This window comes from Mesoplodon mirus (genome assembly GCF_964341445.2).
Source record: "Mesoplodon mirus genome assembly, chromosome: 15".
Lineage (NCBI taxonomy): Eukaryota > Metazoa > Chordata > Mammalia > Artiodactyla > Ziphiidae > Mesoplodon > Mesoplodon mirus.
In genome coordinates, this window is record NC_138991.1 from 25653612 (window position 1) to 25665138 (window position 11527).

At 44.3% G+C, this 11527-nt stretch overlaps 1 protein-coding gene across 3 annotated transcripts in view; it reads right to left on the reverse strand.

Moving 5' to 3' along the window:
• LOC309816187 (protein CBFA2T2) overlaps positions 1-10495 on the reverse strand; it is a 182922-nt gene extending 172427 nt beyond the window's left edge. For 2 of the 3 annotated variants that reach the window (XM_082643391.1, XM_082643390.1), the window contains exon 1: positions 10339-10495. In XM_082643391.1, coding sequence (XP_082499517.1) covers positions 10339-10372 — 34 coding nt within the window. In that variant the 5' untranslated portion in view covers positions 10373-10495. The remainder of the gene's footprint in view (positions 1-10338) is intronic. The other variant, XM_082643392.1, reaches the window with a different exon arrangement.
• Positions 10496-11527: the final 1032 nt, after the last annotated feature.

Consider the following 11527-nt stretch of genomic DNA (forward strand, 5'->3'; position numbering starts at 1 on the left):
GTAGCACTTAGTTGTCTTTAACTTCATTCCAAACAATTTGTTAGATTGTATGTGACAGCTGTCATATCAGCTGTCAAAAACTTACCAAAAACTTACCAAAGTTGGTGAATTTTTGTGTAGCCACTTTAATATTGAAGGTGGAAGAAAAAAGCAACATTTTTGGCATATTATGCTTTATTATTTCAAGAAAGGTAAAAATGCAACCGAAAGGCAAAAAATGATTTGTGCAATGTATGGAAAAGGTGCTGCGACTGATCGAATGCGTCAAAAGTGGTTTGCAAAGTTTTGTACTGGAGATTTCTAGCTGGAGGATGTTCCACGGTCGGGTAGGCCAGATGAAGTTGATAGCGATCAAATCGAGACATTAATTGAGAACAATCAATGTTATATGATGCGGGAGACAGCTGACATACCCAAATATCCATATCAAGCATTGAAAATCATTTCCACCAGCTTGGTTATGTTCATCACTTTGATGTGCGGGTTCCAGATAAGTTAAATGAAAAAAACCTTGACCTTATTTCTGTATGCAATTCTCTACTGAAACTTAATGAAAACATTCCGTTTTTAAAACAAAATTGTGACAGGCGATGAAAAGTGGATAGAGTACAATAATGTGGAACGGAAGAGACCGTGGGGTAAGCAAAATGAACCACCACCAACCACACCAAAGGCCAGTCTTCATCCAAAGAAGGTGATGTTGTGTATACAGTGGGATTGGAAGGGAGTTCTCCATTATGAGCTCCTTCCCAAAAACCAAATGATTAATTCCAACAAGTACTGCTCCCAATTAGACCAACTGAAAGCATAATTCAACAACAAGCGTCCAGAATGAGTCAACAGAAAACACATAATCTTCCATCGAAATAATGCAAGACCCACATGTTTCTTTGATGACCAGGCAAAAACTGTTACAGCTTGGCTGGGAAGTTCTGATTCATCCGCTGTATTCACCAGACATTGCACCTTCGGATTTCCATTTCTTTTGATCTTCACAAAATTCTCTTAATGGGGGCTTCCCTGGTGGTGCAGTGGTTGAGAGTCCGCCTGCCGATGCAGGGGACACGGGTTCGTGCCCCGGTCCGGGAAGATCCCACATGCCGCGGAGCGGCTGGGCCCGTGAGCCATGGCCGCTGAGCCTGAGCGTCCGGAGCCTGTGCTCCACAACGGGAGAGGCCACAACAGTGAGAGGCCAGCGTACCGCAAAAAAAAAAAAAAATTCTCTTAATGGAAAAATTTCAATTCCCTGGAAAACTGTAAAAGGCACCTGGAACAGCTCTTTGCTCAAAAAGATAAGTTTGGGGAATATGGAATTATAAAGTTGCCTGAAAAATGGCAGAAGGTAGTGGAACAAGAGGGTAAACATGTTGTTCAATAAAGTTCTTGGTGAAAATGAAAAATGTATCTTTTATTTTTACTTAAAAACCGAAGGCAATTTTTGGTCAACCCAATACGTACAAATAAGGGTTAGAAAATGCTCTGCAGTAGAATATTAACTAAAAAGCAAAGAATAATTGATAGAAAAATCACAGCACAACTATCAGAGTAATAACTGACTCAGGCAAACATCATCAATAGATGCTACAACCAATGGATAAAAGTTTGATGAAGGGACTTCCCTGGCGGCGCAGTGGTTAAGAGGTTAAGAATCCACCTGCCAATGCAGGAGACACGGGTTCGAGCCCTGGTCCGGGAAGATCCCACATGCCGCGGAGCAACTAAGCTCACGAGCCACAACTCCTGAGCCTGCATGCCACAACTACTGAAGCCTGCGTGCCTAGAGCCCGTGCTCCACAACAAGAGAAGCCACCGCAGTGAGAAGCCCACACACTGCAACAAAGACTAGACCCCGCTCGCCACAACAAAGATCCAACACAGCCAAAAATAAAATATAAATACATAAATAAATTTTTTTTAAAAAGAACGTTATTGGAACAAATGACAAAATTTGAATAAAGTCAGTATATTAGATAATAATATTGTGTCAAATCTGTATTTCCTGATTTTGGTTAAGTATATTGCTGTGGTTACATAAGAGAATGTCCTAGTTTATTGGAAATATACATTACCTTATTTATGGTAAAGAAGTATCACATTTGTAACTTACTCTAAAATACAGTTCCAAAAAATAATATGCATATATAAAAAGAATATAGAAAATATAGTAAAATGCTGACATTTGGGGAATCAAGGTGAATGGCATACAGGAATTTTAATAACATTCTTGCAACTTTTTCCTAAGTTTGAAATTATGTCAAAATACAAAGTTTGAAAAAAAAGAAAAAGGAGTAAAAAAAAAAAAGTTGTTTTTTGGGCTTCCCTGGTGGCGCAGTGGTTGGGTGTCCGCCTGCCGATGCAGGGGACACGGGTTTGTGCCCTGGTCCGGGAAGATCCCACATGCCGCAGAGCGGCTGGGTCCGTGAGCCATGGCCGCTGAGCCTGCGCGTCCGGAACCTGTGCTCCACAATGGGAGAGGCCACAACAGTGAGAGGCCTGCGTACCAGCAAAAAAAAAAAAAGTTGTTTTTTAAATAATGTGATCACCATCCTTGAATATGTTTGTGTTTTTCTAACACAGTATGGTGTAATATATTTAAGAAGAGATGAGAGTATAGTTTAAACCACTGAGGCAGACCAACCCATCAAGGGAAAATTAAGGAGGAGCTTATGAAAACTACAGCTCCTGAGCTCCCAGCAGCTCCAGGCAGCTATTGGATGAATGCCAGGGGAGCTAAGACCATCATCACCTCGTCCCCTACCACTCCTTCACCACTCAGAACTTGCCTCTCCGAAGCCACCTCTACCTTTAATCTCGGCCATAAAGAGGGCTTGCTTTCTGCCTGCCTTCTCCCTGTGAAGTTGACTCCACTTCTCAAGAGGGAAACAAAATGAATCACACTTTCTCAATATTAAGGACAAAAACATCCTGCCACATTTTTGGTGGATAAAAATGTCACTAGTGGACTTCCCTGGTGGCGCAGTGGTTAAGAATCTGCCTGCCAATGCAGGGGACACGGGTTCGATCCCTGGTCCGGGAAGATCCCACATGCCGCGGAGCAACTAAGCCCATGCGCCACAACTACTGAACTTGCACTCTGGAGCCCGTGAGCCACAACTACTGAGCCCGCATGCTGCAACTACTGAAGCTCACATGCCTAGAGCCCATGCTCTGCAACAGGAGAAGCCACTGCAGTGAGAAGCCCGCATACTGCAACCAAGAGTAGCCCCCGCTTGCCACAACTAGAGAAAGCCTGCGCACAGCAACAAAGACCCAAGGCAGCAAAAAAAAAAAAAAATCACTAGTATTTTAGCTTTTATGGGGGGATGGGGAGGGGGAGAGGTTGGATAGTGGTAAGCAGACAGTAAACTAGCTAAAAACTATATGTGAATTAGAGAAAATGGTGATTTTGATTAGTGTAGCTCTAGGGATATAAGGTAAAAATGAATAAATCTGTGCTACTTCAATGTCTGTTCTCATGTGGCTTTGAAAAATTAAAAGCAGGCAGGACCTCTGCATGAAGATGGCTAAGTTAACAAAGGAATAAGGGAAACATCTGTAAGAGAGGAAAAGGTCAAAGTAGTGTGTCAAGGGAGCTGTGCTATGCCTGGTATTAACATTTCACTTGAGTTGGTCGAGAGGTCAGATTACATATTTGTTGCCATCAGCTAATTTAATTGAAAGGTCTAGCCAACTCCAAAGCTATCAATTCAGACAGAAGGATACCTAGCTCTGAGTTACTCTGAATTTTACTTTGATTTTTGCATTTAATTACAGCAATACAAAATAGAGGGGTAGAATCATATTTTAAAGAGCCACATTCCAAAGTAAAGGTTCACTGCAGAGTCCATATACTATATTTGATGATCCATATTTGACAGCTCCTCACAGGGCCACGTAAAATTAGCATGGACGTTTCTTGGGCTTTTGATGTTCATTGCCATCATCTGCTTCACTGCTAAAATCAGGAAACATATGGAATGAATTGGGAAAATATGCTGAGAGTTTCTGCTGCCTTTTTGTTTTTTGTTTTTAATTCATCACTAAGGCCAATTCAGGATACCTCTAAACAAGACCAAGATCTAATACAGCAATCTTTAAATCATATCCATCCACAGAATATTTTAGATGTTAGGGAAAGAAAGTTGTTGAAGAAAAATGATGGGAAATCAAGTATATTCAGGGAGCACTGGTATCCTCGGGAACACATGTCTAAAAACCTCTAGCTTACCTGGTAAAAACAAGGAGCCACGTGATAGAAAGTAAAAAATAGTGGGTTTTGGACTCAGATCTCAATGAATTCAATATCAGGACTGAACTAAGTGGGAACAGTGTTATCTGCTACTGGTTAACTGTGTGACCTAGGGGAATTTATTTAACTTCTCTGAGCCTTATTTCCTCGTTTGTAAAACAGAGATACTAACTCCCTCTCAAGGATGTTCTAAGAATTACATGAGATAACATACATGAAAAGTGCCCAGCAGAAAATCTAGCAAAAACTTTTTTTTAAAGAATTAAACTGGACTTAAAGTCAGATCCAGTTGACATATCTGCTAGACTCATTTTACAAGTTTAATTTATGATACCCCAGCTCCTATAATTTCAGATAGCCTCAAGGCCTTTGAGGGGCCAGAGAGAGAAACCACAGACAGAAGCAAAATCTACTTAACCAGCCATAATAAAATCCAGAGACAGGCTGTACTAGCTCATATTGCACATGGGGCCAGTCAATACAGTGCTAGTAAGGCCCTAATCTTACTCAAGCAGAAACTATAACTAGGGCAGAGATTCTCCCTCAGCCTTCAAACTTACAGCGATTTTAAGTAAATCTTTACAATTGAGTGATCGCTTTCTATAATGAGGTTCAAAACAATACTCTAAAACTAAGGACTGGGCTTCCCTGGTAGCGCAGTGGTTAAGAATCCGCCTGCCAATACAGGGGACACATGGGCTTCCCTGGTGGTGCAGTGGTTGAGAGTCCGCCTGCCCATGCAGGGGACACGGGTTTGTGCCCCGGTCCGGGAAGATCCCACATGCCGCGGAGCAGCTGGGCCCGTGAGCCGTGGCTGCTGGGCCTGCGCGTCCGGAGCCTGTGCTCCACACGGGAGAGGCCACAACAGTAAGAGGCCTGCGTACAGCAAAAAAAAAAAAAAAAAAAAAAAAATACGGGGGACACAGGTTTGAGCCCTGGTCTGGGAAGATTCCACATGACACGGAGCAACTAAGCCCATGTGCCGCAACTACTGAGCCTGTGCCCTAGAGCCTGTGAGCCACAACTACTGAGCCTGCGTGCCACAACTACTGAAGCCCATGCACCTAGAGCCCATGCTCCACAACGAAGAGTAGCCCCCGCTCGCCGCAACTAGAGAAAGCCTGCACGCACAGCAACAAAGACCCAACGCAGCCAAAAAAAAAAAAAAAAAAAAATTAAATAAATAAAATAATTAATTTTTAAAAACCTTAAAGATTGAAGCTAAAACTGGCAGGTGAGAAATCTTACTTACCCACCTCTTTCCTCCTGTTTTCCTTACCCTGGAGGAAGTATGAACTTAGTGAATTAATTCATCTTTATCCTAGTGCTACATTCAGTATACTATCATTTAAACCCTTCCTGTGACTTCCTTGGTGGTCCAGTGGTTAAGAATCTGCCATCCAACGCAGGGGACATGGGTTCAATCCCTGGTTAGGGAACTAATATCCCACATGCGGCGGGGCAACTAAGCCCACGCACCACAACTACTGAGCCCATGCACTCTAGAGCCTGCACACCACAACTAGAGAGAAGCCCGCACGCAGCAACGAAAGATCCCGTGTGCTGCAACTAAGACCTGATGCAGCCAAATAAATAAATAAAAATCCATCCTAAAAACTAATAAATGTCCCTTAAAGGAAAACCCTAATAATTAAAAACAAACAAATAAATAAACCACTCTTCCTGTCTAAAAGCTTTCAGCAGCTACCTTAATGTTAAGAACTTTGACTCTGCAGTCACAAAATATCTAGATTTTAATATGGGCTTGGTCATTTATTAGCTCTATGACATCTGAGTCAATTTCCTAATCTATAAAATTTGTAAAAATAAGGATATATAATCTAACTAAAAGAGTGAAGGATTAAAAGGCAAAAGGTGAGTATAAGCTTGGCATGGTATCTGTCCCAAAATAAACATTCAATACTAGTTATTATTATTATTATTAGGCAGGAGTTATCCTCATTTACAGATTAAACAAACAAACAACTGAGTCTCAGAGGTTGAATAACTTCCCAGTAGAACGGGGCCTCAAACTCAAAGTGTGCCTCCAAATTCTGCTTTTTCCATTATGCCAAACAACCTACCTCATGTACATCCCTGCCTTTTTAAACAGGCTACTAACTGCAATTTAACTAGTCTTGATTGTGTGGTCACAGATTATGGGTGTTTTTAATCTTATTCCATTTTTTTTATATCCAATAGTTTGGGAGGAAAATGACTGAATACGTCAATGTGGCATAGCAGGTAATGACCACAGGAAAGGATGAGACCCTGTCTCTCATTGGGGGTAGTATCCTTACCTGGGGTAGCCTCTCTCCTCTCCAAGTGCATTTGTTGCTTTAAATCTGCTATGAGTTGGGCTCGGATAAGTACTCTGAGACTAGGGACAGTACCTCTAAGCCTGAGGAACAAAGTAAAGACACACTTTCCAAACCTAGAAGGAGCGATCATGCACGTAGAGAGAACCACCTTTAGAATAGCAATCTTCAATCAAGGGACACAGCTAGTCAGAGACAACATCCATAGGAAGGGAGCAGGGTAATTAAATTCCATAACCTCAGATGGGAAGGAAACTAGTTGATGTAGTCTAAGTAAGTCAGCTTACTTAGTGGTGGGAAAGGACGGAGAGTGGACCTAGAGGAACAAATAGAAGGCACCTAATTCAACCTCAGAGAAGTCTTTCTGGGGCACTTTCTCATCTCTTCTTTCACTCTAATGGGTAAGTGCCAGATAAAGAGTTACTGAACATGACAGTTCTCACCCCTTTTGAATAGTGATGCTTATCTACCGTAAAATATCTGAGAGCTTTTCATTAATGAGTATGGTCACTTATCATTCCATTTGTAACTATTCAGAATTCTTTGTAGGTTCAAGGATTTACATACCTTTCTCCACATTTATGGACTTCGCACTTACCTTGCTAGGCAAAATAAAATCACAAAAATGCAGATACTTGGGCTTCCCTGGTGGCGCAGTGGTTGAGAGTCCGCCTGCCGATGCAGGGGACACGGGTTCGTGCCCTGGTCCGGGAAGATCCCACATGCCACGGAGTGGCTGGGCCCATGAGCCATGGCCGCTGAGCCTGCGCGTCCAGAGCCTGTGCTCCGCAACGGGAGAGGCCACAACAGTGAGAGGCCCGTGTACCGCACACACACACAAAAAATGCAGATACTGTCATAACCCTCAAGGAGCTTACATTTAGGGGTTTATATTCTTAGATAACTTAAGAAGGCAGAATGAGTGCTACCAGAGACGAAAGAGCTGTTGTGCTTTGAAAATGAAAAGTTCTAGAACAGGCTTCCTTGCCGTCACAACCGCTAGGCACAACTCCAGCCCGAAATCACTTATCTACTAACAAGGTATACAAGCTTCAGTCAGGTTCCCTGCAGGTCCACATGTGGAGAGCTACTCACCAAGCCCTCAACAGCCTCCCAGTTTCCACTCTATACCCTCAGCCAATAAGGTTCAAGCCTCATCCTTCTAGAAAAAGCCCTTCTCCTTCTTAGGCCTGGTTCAAATGTCACCTCCTTACCTGAACCTTACTTGGACCCTCGAAGAACATTGTTGTGCCTACTCTACATTCCCAAAAGCCTCTGAGAACTTAAAGCACTTTATCATTACCCATGTACTTGTGCAGGACCCCTACTAAATTGTGAGATTCCAAGTCATCTTTGTATCCTCTGACACTAACAGCACCCAAACTAGTGTGTCAAGCCCAGTGTAAGTACTTTACATATATTAAGATATACATTATACCAATATGTACATATTATCAATCTTCACAGTAAAACTGCAAATGAGATGATAGGAACTCTCATCATCTCGATTTTACAGATGAGGAAAATAAAGTGCACAGAAAGGATAGGCAGTGCTGAAGGTCTCAAAGCTAGTAAGGATTGGACCCCAAGATTTCAACCTAGGCACAACTCCAGAACTGAATTTCAACATACATCATGGGTTGAGGGGAAGGTCCGACTACAAGATCAACGGTCTCCACCATAGGGGGAATTGTTACCATTCACACACTTGGGTGTGGAAAGACAATACTGTAACTTCTACTTATATTTGTTTTAGCTCATCCTTTTGTAAAATGTCTATTTTTGCACATTATAAAATATACATAATACAGTCTACACTGTAATTTAAAACGAACATTCACATAATATGTGTGCATACTCAACCATATTTACTGATACAAAGAACACTAAAAACATCTGAGGCCCTACTCTAGACTATTTCCCCAAGGGACTCTGAGCTCCTGCATTCTCTCTACCTAGTTTCAGTTAAAAACATCAGCCAATCAAGACTATAGGTAAGCTTCTAGAGGCAAGAGTCTGCTCTTACTCATCTGTGGAAGCCCTACATCAGCACAGGGCCTGGTGCTTAGCAGATGGTCAATGCTGAATCTAACTGTATCATGAGAACCTCATTTTTAAAAATTCTCTCAACATTTTAATGCAACTTACTATTACTTCCAAATTAAAAGAAAAAGCATACTGAGCACATTGCTTAGGAATATAATAAAGAATTCTCTTAGGAACACTATAAATAAACAAACCTTAGTTACATAACAGAACAAAAAAATTGGACTTTAGGCTTATTTTAAACTGAAAACTACATAAAAGAGATTTGGGCATAAAAAATTTAACTTCAGATAAAAGGTCCTTTCAGTATACAGGGATAGTGTACCTTTGTCAGACCTAAGGGTCACCTCTGTTTGCCTCTCTTTAGTTATAAGCTCCAAGAGAAATGGATCAAACCATTAAAAACAGCAACTGCAAACTTGACCATGAAGAAGCATTAGCTGGGTGCACCTACTTTGCATTTCTTCAATCCAACATTTAAGGGGCATCAAACAAAGAAGAGAGGCTGTGTAAAGCCTCCCCTTTATGTGTGGAAGCTCCTGTTCCTCAGTTTCATCCTCTGCAAAATGGGCATACGCAAATACTTAACTCTTAATTACATTATCAGAGTTAAATGAGAGAAAACATGCAAAATGGTTTTATCTGTTTCCTCATTTAAGGTCTCTCTCCCCTCCCCCCAACTAAACTCAAAGCTTGAGTTTGGTCTATCTAGTTTGTTGCTATATTCCCAGGGCCAAAATGGTTCTTTTTACTTAATAGATGATTTAATAAATATTAAATGAATAGAATGCAAAATGCCTGCTGCTCAAAAAATATTGGCTATTATGACTATTGTAACAAGAAACAATTAAAATTTTATTGTTATTATTAAGAGACCCACCCCTCCTCCAAGGATCTCACAGTTCTAGGCGGAACAGTAGATAAATGCTGAAAAGGAGAAATGGGGGTAAGAAAAACAATTGGATCATAAAGCAGGACTAATCTAAGACAAAATTAAAATCTCGAACACACACACAACCAGAGCCCAATTTCGAGTTTTTTCGAGTGAGGTTCACCCTGGTTGAGGTTTATCAGCGACTACAGTAATGACAGTTTTCACGCTTGTGTATGTGCCAGAGTCCGTGTCAAGCCTCCTAACGGGCCTCACAAAACCCAGAACCAGGGTGGGGAGGAGTTGGAGATGCTCTTCACACCCTCATTTTGCAGAAGAGGGAACTGAGGCTCGGAGAGACCCAAGGTCACAGCCTGTAAGTAGAAGAGCCGGACTGTGAACCAAGGCAGTCAGACCCCTGAGCCTGCACTCAACAGGCCCCTCAAAGGGGCCATCCTCGCCTCCTCCACCATCCGCCACACACCCGTCGAAATTGGGCGTGTGGAATATTTCTCCAGGGCCGGACTTAGTGGCCCCGGCACAGGGAGAACAAAACAATTCTTGTCCGCGGGCAAGTTAGATGGACACCGGCCCGGCCGGGGCTCCGAGGCCGCGGTCCCGACAGACTCGCGCACGCCATGAGCTCCGAGCCCTCGAGCGGTGCAGGAAGCGCTCTGGCGGCCGCAGAAGCCCGGGAAGGCCCGGCCCGCCGAGTGACCTTGGATCCGCCGCCCTTCTTGGGGCCTCAGTTTACCACCCTGGCCTCGTATCGGTTGCCTCTCGGGAGCTCGCGCCTGTGGAGCCGCAGGCCTTTACACGCCCCCCTCAGCCGCCCGCCTTCCCGCCCCGCTTACGCTGGAAGGCGGCCGCTCCGGGGACGCCCACCATCTCCAAGCGCAGCCGCCCCGCACCTCCTCCTCCACCCGCGGCCCGGGTCCCTCGCGGGCGCCGCTGCGGGAACCTGTAGCAGCCAAGCTCGCCGACCCCAACGCCGCCGCTGCTGCCGCCGCCACCACCGCCGCCGTTAGGCCTCGCGCCGCCCCGCCCCCCAGTTAGCCCCGCCCCTCCCGCTGGGCACGCCCCCGCCGCGCGCTCTCACCCTCCAGACAAACACACGCGGAAGCCGGGCCCCAAGATCTGTTCCCACTAAACCCCGCCCCCTGACCTGCCCCGCCCCTTCCGCGCGAACCTACCACCCTATCCTGGCGCATCCTGCGAGATCAGTCCTGCCCCTTTGCGTCACGCGCGTCCATCACGTGCACGGCCCACTCTTCATACACAGGGATTCCAGCTGTGGCCAGGGCAGTTGCCTGGGCCCAGAGGCCCTAGTGGGCGGGGCCTAGCGGGCAGGGCACAATGCCTCACCTGAGTCGTCCAGGTTAAGATCTGGTCGCCTTTGCGTGTGTCTTTGGGCAAGTCACTTCCCCTTTCTGGCCTACAGTTTTCCAAATGTCTAAAATGTCATGCTCATAATATTAGCAACTGTTAGCTGTAATTATTATTATTATTTTTTTTTTTTTTTTTTGCCTTACACGGGCCTCTCACTGTTGTGGCCTCTCCCGTTGTGGAGCACAGGCTCCGGACGCACAGGCCCAGCGGCCATGGCTCCCGGGCCCAGCCGCTCCGCGGCGTGTGGGATCTTCCCGGACCAGGGCACGAACCCGTGTCCCCTGCATTGGCAGGCGGACTCTCAACCACTGCGCCACCAGGGAAGCCCTGTAATTATTATTATTGGGCTATTTTTATACACTCCATCCAGTTAATCCTCACAATGAGGGTGAGAAGTATTATTCTCCCTTTTCTACACATGCGGAAAGGGCTTTCCCACCAACCACATTGCCCACTGGTTACTGTTAGCAAATAGCAGAGGTGAGATTGGAAGCTAGGAACTTCTGACTTCAGACCCAGTACTTTGAGCTACTCTGAACTATCCAGCCTCCCAAAGTCTCAAAAACAGGGATGAAAATTAAAACAAGAGATTAAATTTTCTAAACTCTTCTGTATACAAAGATACCATAAACAAAGTTTTTTTAAATAAGATTG